Below are 17,353 nucleotides of genomic sequence, written 5' to 3' on the forward strand. Positions count from 1 at the left end.
TTCTCACACTCCCTTTAAACTTATCTGGTTCACTGGGAAATGTATGATGTTACCATGCAATATATTTGAAAAAAGCAAATTAAAAATGCTGTGGGTATTAATAGGAATAATATCCAGTTGTCCAGAAAAATTGCTGATCCACACCACCAAAGTCCTGCCGGGTTATTGGAGTTTTACTGTATATATAAAAAGTAGTGGGGAACTCCACTGCACAAATTCTCTCCAGTCCAATATACAAACTTTCACTGTTTCTTGCTGCTTAGCCAATTTTATCTCCATGCTGCTACAGTTCCTTTTATTCCATGGCCTTCAATTAAGGGCACTGTGTGAACATGAATTTCCAGCACAAAATCGGAAAAAATAGAGTGAGCATTCACCGAACTCCTTACTTTCAAAGAAGGAACAAAATGTCAAGCATAAGTTTTCAACAAACATTTTATTATGAATTCTAAGCAAATGTAACTTGATGAAAAACTGGGTGCTTCCTCAAGATAACAAGTACATAAAATAGATTTATAAAAAAATTAGAGAAATAAAGGACAGCGGATGCTGGAATCAAGAACAAGAAGACGCTGGAGGAACTCAGCATCTGTGGAGAAAAGCAGACTGTCAACATTTTGGGTCAGGACCCTTCTTTGGAGTGAAGATAGGAAAAGGGGAAGCCCAATATTTGGGGGGAGAAACAGAGCAGTGATAGGTGGACAAAAGAGGGGAGGTGGGCTGGGCACAAGGTGGTGATAGATAGATGCAGGTAAGAGACAGTGATAGGCAGGTGCGGGGGAGGAGGGGAGGGCAGATCCACCGGGGGATGGGTCACAGGTAGGGAGGCAGGTGGCATGGGGGGAGCAGAGGAGAGAGGTAAAAAAATGGCGAGGAGAAGAGAGAGGTTAGGAAAGGGAAGAAAAAAGGAAGAAAGGTGGGGGTGGGGGGTTGGTTTACTTAAAGTGGGAGAACTCAATGTTCATCCCATTAAGGTCCCAAGACAGAAAATAACCATCTTGGGACCTCAATGGGATGAACATCGAATTCTCCCACTTTAAGTAAACCAACCCCCCACCCCCACCTTTCTTCCTTTTTTCTTCCCTTTCCTAACCTCTCTCTTCTCCTCGCCATTTTTTTCCTCTCTCCTCTGCTCCCCCCATACTTCTGACCCATCCCTCGGTGGATCTGCTCTCCCCTCCCCCCCTGCACCTGCCCATCACTATCTCTTACCTGCATCTATCTACCACCACCTTGTGCCCACCCCACCTCCCCTCTTTTGTCCACCTATCATTGCTCTGTTCCCCCCCCACCCCCCACCCAGCCATACATTGGGCTTCCCCTCTTCCTATCTTCAGTCCTGAAGAAGGGTCCGGACCTGAGACGTTGACCATCTGCTTTTCTCCACGGATGCTGCCTGACCTGCTGACTTCCTCCAGCATCTTTCCTTTATATAAAAAATTATATACAATTCAACTTGAAGCATTGTTAGAGATTTCAGAATAAAAGGATCACTGACCTGCTGAGAAGATGTTGATGCAGTTTTTGGTGGAAGGGGCATCAATGACAGTATCCAAATGTGCAAGACAGCACCAGGAATAACTGAATTGGATTTATAATTGGATTTGGGTCGAGCAAACCCACCAATTATTTACCTGTGTACAAGCTTCCTCTGGTATCTCCTCCTCAATTTCACTGTAGGTCATGGAATTAGTACAGGCAACGGGTTAGACAAATAGGCTTGCTTCTCATCCTTGACCAGTGCTGGCCAGGATGCTGCTGGGTGTGATATGGTGATGGATTACTCAACCCTCCACTCCCAAAGTACTCTTGGGCTCCACTGAGCACTTCTCCACTACAGCATGGACATCAGTGGTGCTGTGCACAGAGTTACCAGCTCTGATTGTTTTGGATTAATAACTGATCTCTAGTGAGTTATTAATCACTTTGAGTGAAAGATAAGGAAAACTAAAGGGTTATAAAAAATATTCTCTTTGAACACTTATTTATTTGTTATAAAGATATTGAAGTTCTGAAGAAAAGGGATCTTTGACTGATCATTGAAAATTATACATTCAGCTAAGGAAGCATAAATTCACTTTCCCACTGGCAACAAGAGACACTTTAATAGTTCAATAGCTGGAGGTGGGGTAGTTGGAGCAAAGGGCTGGAGTAATGAAACCTCCAGGAATCCATCCAGCCAGAGGTTGCAATCCTCCTTTTATGCAACACATTGTTCAGCAAGGACTGCTTTTCAAAGGCCACCTTTAAAATTGCATCCTTTGTACGAGTTGTCTGGGCAAGAAGGTGGGGGTGAGAAGTGAAAACAATATTCTAAAGGGGGTCACAGAAAAACCAGAAATAATAATAATACAAACTCTTATCGGCAGAACTTCAAAATATATTATTTAAAAACGTTTCCCCACCTACCCTAGAAAATACCAGATCTAGATTCTTACTATGATAACATTTAAAAAATATTCTCCACAGTTGAGTTAACCAGACATTTTTAGCAATGTAATGCAGCACATTTCTTTAAATCGATGGACAGCCCTTAGCTTCAATTTCATTCTCCGGCCTGACTGGGAGCACCACATGGGCAATGCGGCTCCATAGGCCACTCAGTTTGTCTACATTCATCCCATTCTGTGCACCCTTGGGATCAGAGCAGAATTTCATCTCGAGGAAGTCGTGCACCATTTCCTCTACGGCGGTAAGAGGCAAATCCGGGTTCAATGTTGAAATGTCCAGCGACACTGTGATCAATATAGGGACGTCCTTGAAAGCTGCATTTTCATGGTCACAGTATTTGTAGAACAGAAGGGAAGAAGCTGGTGGCAGATCCTGAAAGTGATGAATAACTGCTGCCTTTCTTCCTTCTTTAAACTCAGACGATAGCTGGTTATCCATGTCTAACTTCACATCATCGCTGTTCATCAACTTCTTTGCAGATCCATCAATTTCTACCACACTAGAGTTGAAGACTGAGGCATAAGCTCCCGCGATCCCACGTGCAAGACAATGCAACGTTTTCTTTGCATCCTGAGCGGCAGTAAACATGAGAACCACAGGCTGAGTGTGTGTTGCTGTGGTTGCATGATTCTTCAACAAAACCTTACTACGTGTCCACAGTTTCTGATGCTGATTTGGGAACCTGTTCTGGATCTCTTTCCAGTTGTTGAGGAGGTGAACCTCTCTTTCTTTTATCAGCTGATGAGCAGTGGGCTCAGATGCCCAATGGCAATATACAAAGATGCTCAAAATTGCAACCAGTCCCATTAGCGAAATTGCAAGCTTCCAGAAAAGGAACCTGGACCCTGAGGAAAGATAGCAGAGATGCAATAAATTTTGTGGTCTTCCTGAATTAACAGATTGCAATGACTTACAGCAGATCAAAATATATGTTTTCTATCATTTCTCTGCTTGGTTCTTCACTTCCTTTATCATTAAATAAATTAACTGATAATTTGGTAGTTAAACACGCTTTGAGTATTTGGTTACAATTTAGAAAATACTTTGGCTTATTGAGATTTTCTTTGTCCTAGTCCAATTTTTTCTAATTAATTTTTTAAACCTTCTACGACTGATGTAGTTTTTAAAGAGTGGGACAAATCGGGTATCACTTGTTTTCAGGATCTGTTTGTTGGAGGAAATCGTTTTTCGTTTGAACAACTGTCAACCAAATATAGTTTACCCAAAACTCACTTTTTCCAATATTTACAAATTAGAGATTTTCTTCGATCTCAACTACATCCTTTTCCTATGAGTCCTGATAAAAATTTACTCGATGCAATTTTTAATTTGAAGCCTTTTCATGATGGCTCAATATCTAATATTTATGACAGGTTATTAGGAATGAGTAAGGTTCCACTAGATAAAATTAAAAATGCCTGGCAACAAGATTTACGGATATCAATTTCTGAGGAAACTTGGCATGACATTTTTAAATTGGTTAATACTTCGTCATTATGCGCCCATCATTCTCTCCTTCAATTTAAAGTGGTCCATAGAGCTCACTTGTCTAAAGACAAACTATCCTGTTTTTATTTGGATATATCTCCTTACTGTGATAAATGCAATAATGGAGAGGCTTCTTTAATTCACATGTTTTGGACGTGTCAGAATCTTAAAAAATATTGGACAGAGGTGTTTCAAACTGTTTCTGTGCTTTTTAAAACAAATTTTAAACTTAATCCTTTGACTGCATTATTTGGGATTGTCGGAGAAAAATATACAACTTTGGAGACTTCTGATCTACACATTCTGGCTTTTATTTCTCTTATAGCCAGGAGGGCTGTGTTGCTTAAATGAAAGGAAGTTACTCTGCCTACTCATGCTCAATGGTTACAGGATGTTATGTCATACTTGAATCTTGAGAAGATCCGTTGTTCAATTCTTGAATCTAATTTAGACTTTCAAACCTTATGGGGACCTTTCTTGAATTATTTTCAAAACCTTTGACTTGGTGACTAAAGTACAGATAGTGGCTGATATTTGGTATATCTCAAGGGTTTTTCCTTGTCTTTTTTTTAACCAAACAGCTTCAATCTTTGGCAGTGGGTGTAGATTTTTTTTTTATAATAAAATTATTCCAATTTTTTTTATTAATTAACTATCATATGTGTTTATTAATCTCAAGTATGATTTAACATAATGTATTAAGTAGTATTTTAATTCTCTTTTTGATACTCTTTTTTTAATGGAATTAATAAAAAATATTGTAAAGAAAATATATGTTTGCAGATCAGCACTGAAGATTTTCAGTCTTAGGTATAAGACGCAAAATTAAATAACATACTTCAAAGAAAACAATTAGAATTACTTCCATGCAAATCTGCTTTATGGCAGTTTGGGATTCTTGGTCCTGTATGGCCCATCACACTTGTGATATTCTGGGAACTTCAGCTGTCTAGGCTCTCACCTTGGGAATTCCCTGACTAAACCTCTTTATATCGCCATCTTTCCTTACTCATTTACAACACTGACCACATTCATGTTACTTAGGGGACTAGAAAGCACTTTGGAATATGTTCAGGTACAAAATACTTTACCAGTGCAAAGATTTTCTTCTTTCTTCTTTTATAAAACTCATTCAAATCTACCTCTTTGGCTAAATTTTTGGTCACCTGTGGCTTCTTAGCTGTTCCTGTGAGGCTGCTTGTAATGTTTTAAAATGTTAAAGGTGCTTTAAAAATGCAAGTTGCTGTTACTGATGTGGTAGAGATTCTGTAACACCAGCAGTAACACAAAACAATAACTCAAGGTAGCTGTGACTTGCATAATAAGCCACTTCATTTTCCTGTGCCTCATCTCAAAAAGTTAACTGTCTGTAACCGCCAGTTATGGTTCCTGCTCGAGCAAAGCAAGGAGTTGACTTATCAAGACACCTTTGATATACTAGAGCTTTCAGATCTGCTTGATTAATGACTAAATGACCAACATGGGGTCTGTTTTGCACTAAGTTCAGAGATTTTTTATCTTATGTCAATGCAACCTTACCAAGTGGGAGGTGTGGTTGTATAGGATCAGTAAGGCATTCAGCAACCCCTTGCTCCAACCCTCAAAGCCTGTACCACCATTCAATCATATTATGGCCAGTCTGCATCCAGATTCCTACTGGGACCTTCAGTATACTGTACCAACAAAAATCTATCATCTCAGCACTGAAATTTTCAATTAGTCTCGTCTCAACTGGTGCTTGGGCTGGAAGTAACAGTTCCAGATTTCACCACCCATTCTGAGATCACCCCAAACGTCTCAGCTGCTATTTTTAACATTGTGCCTACCTGTTACAAAACTTTCACCAAAGGATAAGGTATCTTTTTTTTACTAGAAAAATGCAGGCAACAGCACCATGATATGTGGCCTTCTTTGACCTCACCAAAACCTGAGCCTCCATCAACGAGGAAATGTGGAACACCCTCCTTAAATTTGGCTGCCTGTAGAAATTTATTTCCATCTTAATTTTGCTCCACGATGGCAGGCAAACCGTACTGCTCAGTGACCACTGTCTAACAAGCCTTTATTATCATCCCAACGCTTTCCTCAATCTCTCTCACTGCAATTTTGCACCACAGCTCCACAAAACAGCACCTCCTTCTCAGGGCACCAGTGCTCAAGGCGAGAGGTCATGGCTTTAAGGTTATGGGTGGGGGGTTCAGGGGAGATGTCAGGGGGAGGATTTTCCACCCAGAGAATGGTTGGTGCATGGAATGCACTGCCTGGGGTGGTGGTGGAGGCAGATACATTGGACAGGTTCAAGATTTTGTTGGATAGGCATATGGAGGAACGTGAGATAGAGGGATATGCGGGAGGAAAGGGTTAGGTCGTGTGAGGGTGGTTTGATGGACGGCACAGCATGGTGGGCCGAAGGGCCTGTTTTGTGCTGTATGGTTCTATGGTTCAAACCTCCTGTACGAGTAGAGCAAATCTTCAAAACTAATGGGAAGCTGTTCCACCCGACCTGCGATGACTGCAGTCCAGAAACAATGTAACTCAAACCTCAGCAGTCGAGCTGCAGTATGTAGATGAAATGTGTATTTGCACACGCTCAGAGGCCAAGCTCCATGACATCGTTGACTCGTTCAGCAAAGAATACAGGTGTTTGGGCCTTACACTCATCATCCCAAGACCAAATTCCTTTACCAACCTTTCTGTACCATATCGTCTTCTGACAATGCAGTTCTAGGCGAGACCCTGTAAAACATGAACTGCTGCCCATATCTCAGTAGCCACCTCTCAGTGAAGGCAGATGTAAAATAAGAAAAAGAGGGCTTGATGATCAAGACCTCAGATTAAAACAAAACACAGGTGATCCTTGCCCTCCTGTATGTTTGTTAGGTCTTGACCACCTACAATAGGCATTTCAATTCACTGGAAAATACCACCAATACTGTTTCTGCAAAATCTCCCTAAATTCACCAAAGGATAAATCAATGTCAGCATCCACTCCCAGACCAACATCCCCAGCATTGAGACCCCAATTACTCTCAACTGGCTACATAGGCATGCCACGTGCCTAACACCACATTCCCAAAACAGACACGAGGGAAAGGATAATCAGGTGAACAGAGAAGAAGATTCATGGATGCAATTAAAGTGTTCTTGAAGAAATGCAACATCCATATCGACTCCCGGGAACTTTTGGCCCCAGAGCAAAGTGGAGAAGGAGCATTCAGGATGATACTGAGAACCTCAATATCATGCACTGTGAGCATAGTGAAGCCCTATGTATGCTGCAGAAGGAGCGCACCAATTCACAAACTACCCACACCCTAATGCAGTCAGCTATCGGCTGCCCCATCCCTGGTATTATTTGCTTCTTCTGCATTGGCCTCATTAGTCACCTCAAAACCCTAAAAATCTGAGTGGAAGCAAGTTATCCTTGAGTCTGAGGGGTTGCCGATGAAGGAGGATGAAAACGTTAATCATCTTAAACAAACTCAAGTACACCATCAATTAATCTTCTATATTCAATAAATGCAAGCCTAGTCAATGTAATCTAACCTCAGAGTTTAACTCTCCATGTCCTAGTATCATTCTGGAAAAATGTACTTTCTCCAAGGTCACTTCCTCACATCGCAAAGCCTTTCCACCATCTATAAGGCACAAGTCAGGAGCATGACAGATTACTCTTCATTTATCTTCAACAACACTTAAGAAGCTTGAGACCATCCAGGACAAAGCACCCCATTGGATTAATACCCTATTATGACTTGAAACATTAATTCCCTCCACCATCAGTGCAATGGATGCGGTATGTACCATCTACAACATGCACTGCAGTTACTTCCTGCAGCTATTCCAAGATCATCTCCCAAACCTGTGGCCTCTACCACCAAGCATGTCAACGGCAGTAGGTAAATGGGACAACTTTCTGCAAGATGCCTTCTTAGTCACACACCTTTGTGACATGGGATCATATTGAAATTCCTTCACTGTTGATGGGTCTAAATCCAGGAATCCTATCCAGAAACATTATGGCACTAACTTCACTTGCAGGACAGCAAGAGTTATAGAACGTGATTCATCAACCCCTTCTGAAGGGCAATTAGGGATGGGCAACAGATGGTGGCTTTGCCAGTGATGTCTAGATCCCTAAAAACGTCAAGTAAGGTTGCCTTGAATTCCACGTACCGTAATTCTTTTTAATCAAGTTTTTAACTATCTAACAGGCAGAAACATTCCCAAGTCTCACTCACTCTTCACCTTCCCCCACCTGGTTTCCATCTGCCCATCACCTACATTCTTATCCCCCGGGTTTCTTCGGTCCCCTCCCTTGTTTCAGCTTTCCTATCCCCTTCTCCACCTGTTTCCATCTGCCCATCATCCTTCCCTTATCTGGTTCCACCTATCATCTACCGGCGTCCGTCTCTACCTTCTTCCTCCCCTCTCCCACCTGGTCCCAAATGCCTAACCTTTTCTCCCTTATCTACATACATCTATCACCTACGAGCCTCTGTCTCAACACACCCCTCTCCCCTTCCCCCACCACCCCGTCCATCATTCTCCCTTATCTCCCCCCCCCCCCCACCCCTCATCTGGTTCCACCTCTCACCCCTCCCTCTCACTTCTATACATTGACTTTCTTCCCTCTGCACTCTCATCCTGATCCCGATGCATGGTCTTAATCTGAAATAGTGACCATCCCTTTTGCCTCTACAGATGCTGTCTGACCCACTGAGTTCCTCCAGCAGTTTGTTTTTCACTTCATTTAAACCTTGCAGCTGGAGCTTCTCTCTATGTTTGGATTTAATACTGGAAAAATTAGTTTTCCCACTTTAGGCACCTGGCATCAGTAGCAAGCTCACCCTGGGTTAATGAAATCCACAGCAACCAGCAAACTAATATTTCTAATGCACAACATGCCTCAACTGATGCAAATGTAGCAGCAACACCAACTTCAGCTGCCAATTGCCCTGGAGCTCTTCCAAGTAAAACTGTAGAAATGAGACCATATTTGCTCACTGGTACCTGGTTTAGCACTGGATTACATTGAGAATCCTCAGCTACCACAGACAACACTCTTTAAACTCAAAGTTCCTCATATATCATAAAACAAACAAATTCCACCTCTCCCAATGAAAAAGGAATGGAAATATAATTGAATCAGGAGAAAGTTAGAAGAGCCTTTTATTTCCACATTAGTATTTTGTGTTACAATGGGACTCCAACTCAGTTTACCTTTGTGTGCTGAATGTCTGATTCTATAATCTATAGGACAGAAGGGATTACAGATTCAAGGACAAACATTAATTACATCACAAAAGCAGATCTTCAAAAATTAAATGGCTGACAAGATATATGAGCCTAATGATGCTCATTATCCCTCACCATAACAGTGCAACGGTACCAGTTGCTCAACCGCTGTCTTTTTGTACCTGACTCTTGATTTTGGGGAGAATCTACTTGCCAGGGGATAGGGAAGGGTTTTGAGGGAGAGGATCAGTCCTGATTTTATTAAATTATTGAATAGGCTCTTGCCCCTCAATCTTACATTGTTGTAAGTTTAGATACACTCTGTTTAATCTCTCCTCCCACATAAAATCTGCCATCCCGGCAATCAATTTAGTAAACCTTGCACTCCCACTGCTGCAAATACATTCTCCTTATGTTAGGAGACCATACCTGTACACAAGATTCCAGATGCAGTCTCATATACAAGTCCCAATATAACTGGAGCAAGTTGTCTCTCAAATTCAAATCCTCTTGCAAAAGTGGCCGAGATACCATTTCCTTGCTATATCTTCATATTAATTTTCAGCGATCTGTGTACAGGAATACCCATATCCCCTGAACACCAACAGTCTTCAAACTCTCATTATTTAAAAATCTATGGAGTGGGAGAAATATGGTAAATTCAACCTGTGAAATGTCTTTGGGGTGTAATTGAAGTGATGAAGGAGGTCAACACTGCTCATTCGAGGCTGCACTCCAGCAGCATCAAAAGTAACCATCAGCAGATAGTGTTTGCAAATCCATTTCTCTTAGTGAATGGAAACTCAATAAAACCTAATAAAGCCAGATTTTTTTTTTACAGCAAGTGTGAATACGCTATGCAACCTCTGCAGTTATGAAGTCTGATATTTACCTGAAACGTTTGGCCCAATAAACTGTGAACCTTGCTTTCTGTCAGTGTAACTCTGGGGCTCCCTGGGGCTGAAGTGTTGATGAATAACCACTATTAGAAAATAAATAGGAAAGTAGTTTAGGGAACAGCAAAGCATGGAAAAATAAAGCATCTTCCCAAATTATTCAATAACCATAAGAACATAAGAATTGGGAACAGGAGTTGCCAATGTGTGGTGTCGCAACAACAACCTCGCACTCAACGTCAGAAAGACCAAGGAATTAATTGTGGACTTCAGGAAGCAGAAGTCAGGATAACACACACCTGTCTTCATTGAAGGGTCAGTAGTGGAAAGGGTGAGCAGTTTCAAGTTCCTGGGCATCAAAATCTCAGAGGATCTATCTTGGGCCCAACACATTGATGCAATCATGAAGAAGGCATGCCAGCAGCTTTACTTCATTAGGACTTTGAGGAGATTTGGTACGTTACCAAAGACTCTTGAAAATTTCTACAGAGAAGAAATTTCTACAGTGGAGAGCAGTCTGACTGGTTACATCACTGCCTGTTATGGAGGCTCCAATGTGCAGGATCAAAAGAGGCTGCAGAAGGTTGCAGACTCAGCCAGCTCTATCATGGCACAACCCTTCCCGCCATCAAGGACATCTTCAAGAGGTGGTGTCTCAAGAAGGCGGCATCCATCATTAAGGACCCTCACCATCTGGGACGTGCCCTCTTCACGTTACTACCATCAGGGAAGGTGGTACAGGAGCCTGAACACCCACATTCAATGATTGAGGAACAGCTTCTTCCCCTCCACCATCAGATTTCTGAATGGTCCATGAACACTACCTCGTTACTGCTCTTTTGCACTGTTTATTTTTGTAACATGGTAATTTTTACGTCTTGCACTGTACTGCTGCCGCAAAACAACAAATTTCACGACAAATGTCAGTGATAATAAACCTGATTCTGAGTAAGTCATTCAGCCCCTTGAACCTGCTCCGTTATTCATATGACCATGGTAATTGATAATTGGTTTATTATTGTCACATGTACTGAGGTACAGTGAAAAACTGTTTTGCATGTTATCCATACAGATTATTTCATCACATCCGTACAACAAGGTAATAAAAGAAAACAGCAATAACAGAATGCAGAAGAGAGTGTTAGTTACAGAGAAAGTGCAGTGCAGGCAGACAATAAGATGCAAGGCCATGAGGAAGTAGATCGTGAGGTCAAGAGTCCAGCTTATTGTCCATCTGTTCATGGCTAACTGGACGTTCTTCACGTCTCTTTTCCTGTCCTTTACCCATAATTATCAATTCCCTTACTGGTTAGAAATCCATCTATCACAGCCTTATGTCCCCAAGGCTCTCTTGTTGCAAGGAGTTCCAAAGAAGGAACTCTTCCTTATCGCCGTCTTAAACTGGGGTTCCCTTATTCGGAGGGCATGCCCTCTGGTTCTGGAATTTTAGCATAAGATTGTATCACGTTCTTCTAAACTCCAAACAGTCCAAACCTTCACAACACTTCCCCATAGGACAGTCCATCCATATCCTGGAACATCCTAATGAACCTTCTGAACTGCCTCCAATGACATATTATATTTCCTTATAAGGGGGACCACAATTGTTTGCTGTACTCTAGATGGGATCTCGTTACTCTCGTGCAGTTGCACCAAGATTTCCCTGTTTTTATACTCAAACTCCCTTGTAATAAGGGCCAACATTCCATTATCCTTCCTAATTACCTGCTACACTTTGTATGCACAAAGAACCCCCAAAATCATCTTGTGCTGCTGCTTTCTGCAGTTTTTCTCCTTTTAAATATCACTGCTTTGCTTTACCTTTCAAATGAATAACCACATTTTCTCACAATACGTAATAAAGGGTGGCACAGTGGTCGGGCTGGTAGAGCCAATGCCTCACAGCACCAGAGACCCAAGTTCAATCCTGAACTTGGTACCGTCTGTATGGAGTTTGCACGTTCTCCCTGTGACTGTGTGGTTTTCTCCCACATCTCAAAGACATGCATGTTGGTAGGTTAACTGGTCACTGTAAGTTGTCCCTATGTGTTGATGAGTGGTAGAATATGGGGCAGTTCATGAGAATTTGGGATTAATCTGATGTAGAATTAGCATAAATGGATGGTTGATGGTTGGTGCAGAGGGCCTGTTTTCATGCTGTCCCTCTCTATGACTCTAGACTCCATCCAATATACTACACTTGCTTCTTTCCTCCAAGTCGTTAATATACATTGTAAACAGTTGCTGTTCCAACACTGATCCCTGCGGTACCCTGCTGGTTGCTGCTTGCCCAGCTGAAAATGAAGTCCATATCCCTACTTGCTATTTCCTGCCTTTTAGCCAATCCTCTATCCAAGCCAATACATTACCTCTAACACCGTGGGCTGTTATCTTGAGGCACCTTGTCGAATGCCTTCTGAAAGTCCAAAAACAAAATACCCACTGGGTCTCCTCTATCCACTCTGGTGAAGAATTCCTCAAAAAATTCCAGTAAAGACACAACTTTCCCTCTTGAGGCCATGCTGACTCTGCTCGATTAGATTATTATTTTCCAAATGTGGTGCTATTACTTGCTTAATAAATAATTCCAACATTCTTCCAACAATAGATGCTACGTTAATCAGCTTATAGTTATCCATATCTGCCTACCTTCCTTTTTGAATAGTTTTACATTCTGGTACTTTTCCAGAACCCAAGGGCTTTTGGAAGATTGCAACAAATGCACCCACTATCTTTGTAGCCACTTCTTTTAGGATCCTATGATGGATGCCCTCTAGGGCAGGGGATTTATCAGCCTTTAGCCCCATTACTTTATCTAATAGAGTCGTACACCATGGAAATAGGCCCTTTCGCCCAATTCGTCCATGCTGACCAAGATTCCCATCTAAATAAGTCCCATTCGCCTGCATTTGGCCCATATCCCTTTAATCTTTCCTATCCAGGTACCTATCCAAGTACCTTTTAAGTGTTGTTAATGTACCTGCCTCAACCACCTCCTCTGGCAATTTCTCTAGTGATGTGTTTGTACTTGATTCCTCCCTGGCAATGTTCAGTATTAATGAGATGTTCATAGTATTTTCTATGACAAAGGCTAATGCAAAACATCTGTTTAACTCCCCCATCACTCCCTTAATCCTCATCTATTTTCCCAACCTCATTCTCTTGGGGGTCTGAATATTCTCCAGTCGGTTGGCATTTATGTGAAGCTGTAGTCATTGCTTTTATTTGGTAACTGCAAGAAAGCCGATTTAAATTTGTGGTAGAACAATTGTCAAGCTCCTTTTTTTGTTTCTTCTATTTTTGGATGAGTTCAGTGTTGTTAGAGGCTTTCCCCTTTCAGGCACCTAGCAAAGCAGCAAATACCCACAGGTCAACAACAACAATTACTAGCTACATGCAGACTAAAGCTTCATCTGGTCCATTCAGTCTTAGAGTCACACAGCACAGAAACAGAACCTTCAAATCAAGTCCGTGCCGACCATCAAGCACTCTTTTACACTAATCCTGTTTTATTCTCCCCATATTCCTATCAACTCCCCCTAGATGCTACCCCTCGCCCACACACTAGAGGTAATTTACAGTGACCAAGGAACCCAATAATCTCTATGTATTTGGGATGTGGGAGGAAAGTGGAAAACCCATGCAGTGACAGGGAGAACATGCAAACTCCATTCAGACAGTGCTGGAGATCAGGATTGAGCCTGGTCACTGGAGCTGTGAGATCGCAGCTCTGCTAGCTGCACCTCTTTTCCGCCCTTGTCTCTCAGTTCACTGAACCTTTGCTGGAACACCAGGTGACATAGCAATTCCAAACTCAGCTGGCCTTCCACAACTTGTTGGAATTCCAGAGGACAGAAGACTGGATGGTGCAGGGAATTCAAGTGCTAGTTTGGCCCCTGTCAACTTTGGAATCCAGGGAGTGACCAGAAGCCAAGGCAAAGGCATTCTTCCTCTTTCTATTGGTGCTAAGGATGCTCTGGGAAATGTCAGTGTATGGACATGTATGAGGTGTATGAGAGAACCCATAAACGACAATAAACTCAACTTTGACTTTGATTGGCTACACTCCACCCAAAGATGGCATTCATCAGATACTTATGCACTGTGGTGCATTTTGCAATCCAAGCCCACAAGCAAAAACAAAAGCAAAAAGACCAAGCCAAAATTCAAATACCAGCATTGAAGAATCAATGCAACTGCACCACTCCCAAATAGCTCATTATAACTCACCAGAAGCATTTGGCCTCATTAACTGTGAACTTTTTTTTGTATCAGTGAAACTCCAGTGCTCCCTGTAGCTTGAGCGTTGGTGAGCACCAACTACAAAATTGAAAGCACAAACAGGAAATTAGATGAGGGCATCGCAAAACATGGACATTTAAAGTGTCTTCCCCAACATATTTAATAATATGAAAGTTTCCTAGTTGTTTGGCAAACTGTAGCATGGCAGATCACACCTGCTGCTCATAGAACAGTACAGCACAGGAACAGGCCCTTCGGCCCACTATATCCATGCTGACCACAATGCTAATCTAATTAATTACATGCCTGCACATGTTCGATATCCCTCCATTCCCTGCCTGTTCATGCGTCTGTCAAATGCCTCTTAAACATTGCTATTGTATGTGCTTCAACCACTTCCCCATCCAGCATGTTCCAGAGCGCCTACCACTCTTCGTGTGTAAAAAAAACTTGCCTTGCAAATCTCTTTTAAACTTTGCCTCTCTCACCTTAAACCTATGCCCTCTAGTATTTGACATTTCTACCCTAGGAAAAAGACTCTGATTAACTATCCTATCTGTGCCTCTCATAATTTTATTTACTCAGGTTGCCCCTCAGTCTCCAATGCTCCAGATAAAACAATCCAAGTTGTCTTACACATAACTAATTCACTGCAATCCAGGCAACATTGTGGTGAACATCTTCTGCACCATCTCCAAAAGCCTCCACATCCTTCCTGTAGTGTGGTGAGCAGAACTGCATACAATACTCCAAATTTGGCCTAACCAAAGTTTTATACTGCTGCAACGTCATTTGCCAACTTTTATACTCAGTGCCTGACCAATGAAATCATGCATACCGTACTCCTTTACCACCATATCCACGTGTTGCCACTTTCAGGGAGCCATGGACTTGCACCCCCAAGATCTCTCTGTTCAGCAACTCTCCCAAGAGTCCTGCTATTTACTGTATAGTTTTGTCTTGCAGGTGACCTCCCAAAATGCATGACTTCACACTTAGAGTTATATAGCACTGAAATAGGCCCTACAGCTCAACTGGTCCGTGCTGACCAAGATTCCCACCAAAACTAGTCCCATTTATCCACGTTTGGCCTATATGCCTCTAAACCTTTCCTGTCCAAGTACCTTTTAAATGTTGTTCCTGTACCTGCCTCAACCACTTCCTCTGGCAGCTCATTCCATATACTGACCACCCTCTGGGTGAAAAACCTGCCCCTCAGATTCCTATTCAATCTCTCCCCTCTCACCTTAAACTTATGCCCTCTAGTTCTTGACTCCCAACCCTGGGAAAAAGACTGTGTGCATTGACCCCATTTATGCCCCTCATGATATTATACACCTCCATATAAGATCACCCCTCATTCTCCTACACTCCAATGAAAAAGGTCCCAACCTGTTCAACCACTTTCCATAACTCAGTCCCTTGAGTCACGGCAACATCTTCATAAATCTCCTCTGAACTCTTTGCAGCTGAATGGCATCTTTCCTACAGCAGGGCAACCAAAACTGAACTAAATATTCCAAATGCGGTCTCACCAACACCTTGTACAACTGCAACGTAACATCCCAACTTCTACATTCAATGCCCTGACTGATGAAGGCCAGTGTGCCAAAAGCCTCCTTCACCACCCTGTCTACCTGTGACTTCACTTTCAGGGAACCAACTTGTACTTCTAGGTCTCCCTGTTGTACAACATTCCCCATAGCCCTACCATTGACTGAAAATCTGACCTTGATTTGTCTTCCCAAAATGCAACACCTCCCACTTATCCAAATTAAATTCCATTTGCCATTCCTTGCCCCGCTTACCCAGCTGATCAAGATCCCTATGTAAATTCTGATAGCCTTCTTCATTCTCCACAACACCACTTATATTAGTGTCATCTTCAAACTTACTAACCATGCCTGTAAATTATTATTGACATAGATGACAAATAGTAATGGGCCCAGTACCGACCCTTGGTGAACACCACTAGTCATGGGCCTCCAGTTTGAAAAACAATCTTCCACCATCACCCTTTGCTTCCTACCATCAAGCCAATTGTGTATCCAATTAGCCAGGTCTCCCTGGATCTCATGCGATCTAACTTCCCATAGCAGCTTACCATGCAGAGCCTTGTCCAGATTAAACTCCATCTGTTACTTCTTTGCCAAATTTCCAACTGACCTATATCCTGCTGCATCCTTTGACAACATTTCCCACTATCCACAACTCCCATTAATTTTCATGTTACCTGCAAACTTACTATATTATGTAATGTTCAGGAAGACTGGTAACTATTACAATCTGTGGTACAACTGTATTATAACTCTCTGGCTTTTGAATAACTGAAGCAAAAAAATAACGACTCTGTGTAGAAGACACAAAAAGGCCAGAACCAGCTGATCTGCTGGCCTAATTATTAAAATCTTTCCCTTGTCACCTTATTTTTTTGCCTTCTTGCAGGTGATTTTATTGGAGTACATATCAATGGCTCACCTTTGGTACTTGCAGTTTGGATTGTTTACAAGAGAACCTTTGATAAGGTGTCAAAATGCTCTTTGAACCCACAGGCTGGGAGGGTGGTACATCATAAATCTCACCTGATGTTCATACATGTACCTGTCTGCTTCGTGCTTTGGACCCTTGTATGATCCTGACCTTTATAAACCCAAGGACACTGAAACCAATTTCTCTACAACCACCCCACGAACGAAATCAGCTAACTCAGCTAAGGTCATGTTTGTATGCTTAGGCCTTCACATGACCAACTTAAACTCATCAGGCAGTTGTTCTGCTATTTATCAGGAGCAAGCTACGGTCAAAAGAGAGAAGTGGCATAAGCAGGTGAAGGGAATTCCAGCTGACAAACTTTCTCTCCAGAAATTGACACAGAAATAAAAAATTGTGAATAAAATCTGTTCATGCATGACTATTTACAATATTCACAGTGAGTCATTAAATTCCAATATTCCAATATGAAAATGCTAACTACATACAATTCCCTGCTTAACTCCCAGCTCGAAAGGACAGTGTAAGGAAATATACTGTGTCTTCCA

The 17,353-nt window shown here is 42.0% G+C and overlaps 1 protein-coding gene across 1 annotated transcript in view; it reads right to left on the reverse strand.

Moving 5' to 3' along the window:
• Nucleotides 1-1,318: 1,318 nt before the first annotated feature.
• Nucleotides 1,319-17,353, reverse strand: part of LOC127567930 (torsin-1A-interacting protein 2-like) — a 50,240-nt gene continuing 34,205 nt past the window's right edge. The window contains exons 10-12 of the mRNA XM_052011143.1: nucleotides 14,304-14,393; nucleotides 10,070-10,159; nucleotides 1,319-3,296 (exon numbers count right to left, since the gene is read on the reverse strand). Of these exons, the coding sequence (XP_051867103.1) occupies nucleotides 2,515-3,296; nucleotides 10,070-10,159; nucleotides 14,304-14,393 (962 nt within the window). The 3' untranslated portion in view covers nucleotides 1,319-2,514. The remainder of the gene's footprint in view (nucleotides 3,297-10,069; nucleotides 10,160-14,303; nucleotides 14,394-17,353) is intronic.

This window comes from Pristis pectinata, chromosome 3 (genome assembly GCF_009764475.1).
Source record: "Pristis pectinata isolate sPriPec2 chromosome 3, sPriPec2.1.pri, whole genome shotgun sequence".
In the NCBI taxonomy this organism is placed as follows: Eukaryota; Metazoa; Chordata; class Chondrichthyes; order Rhinopristiformes; family Pristidae; genus Pristis; species Pristis pectinata.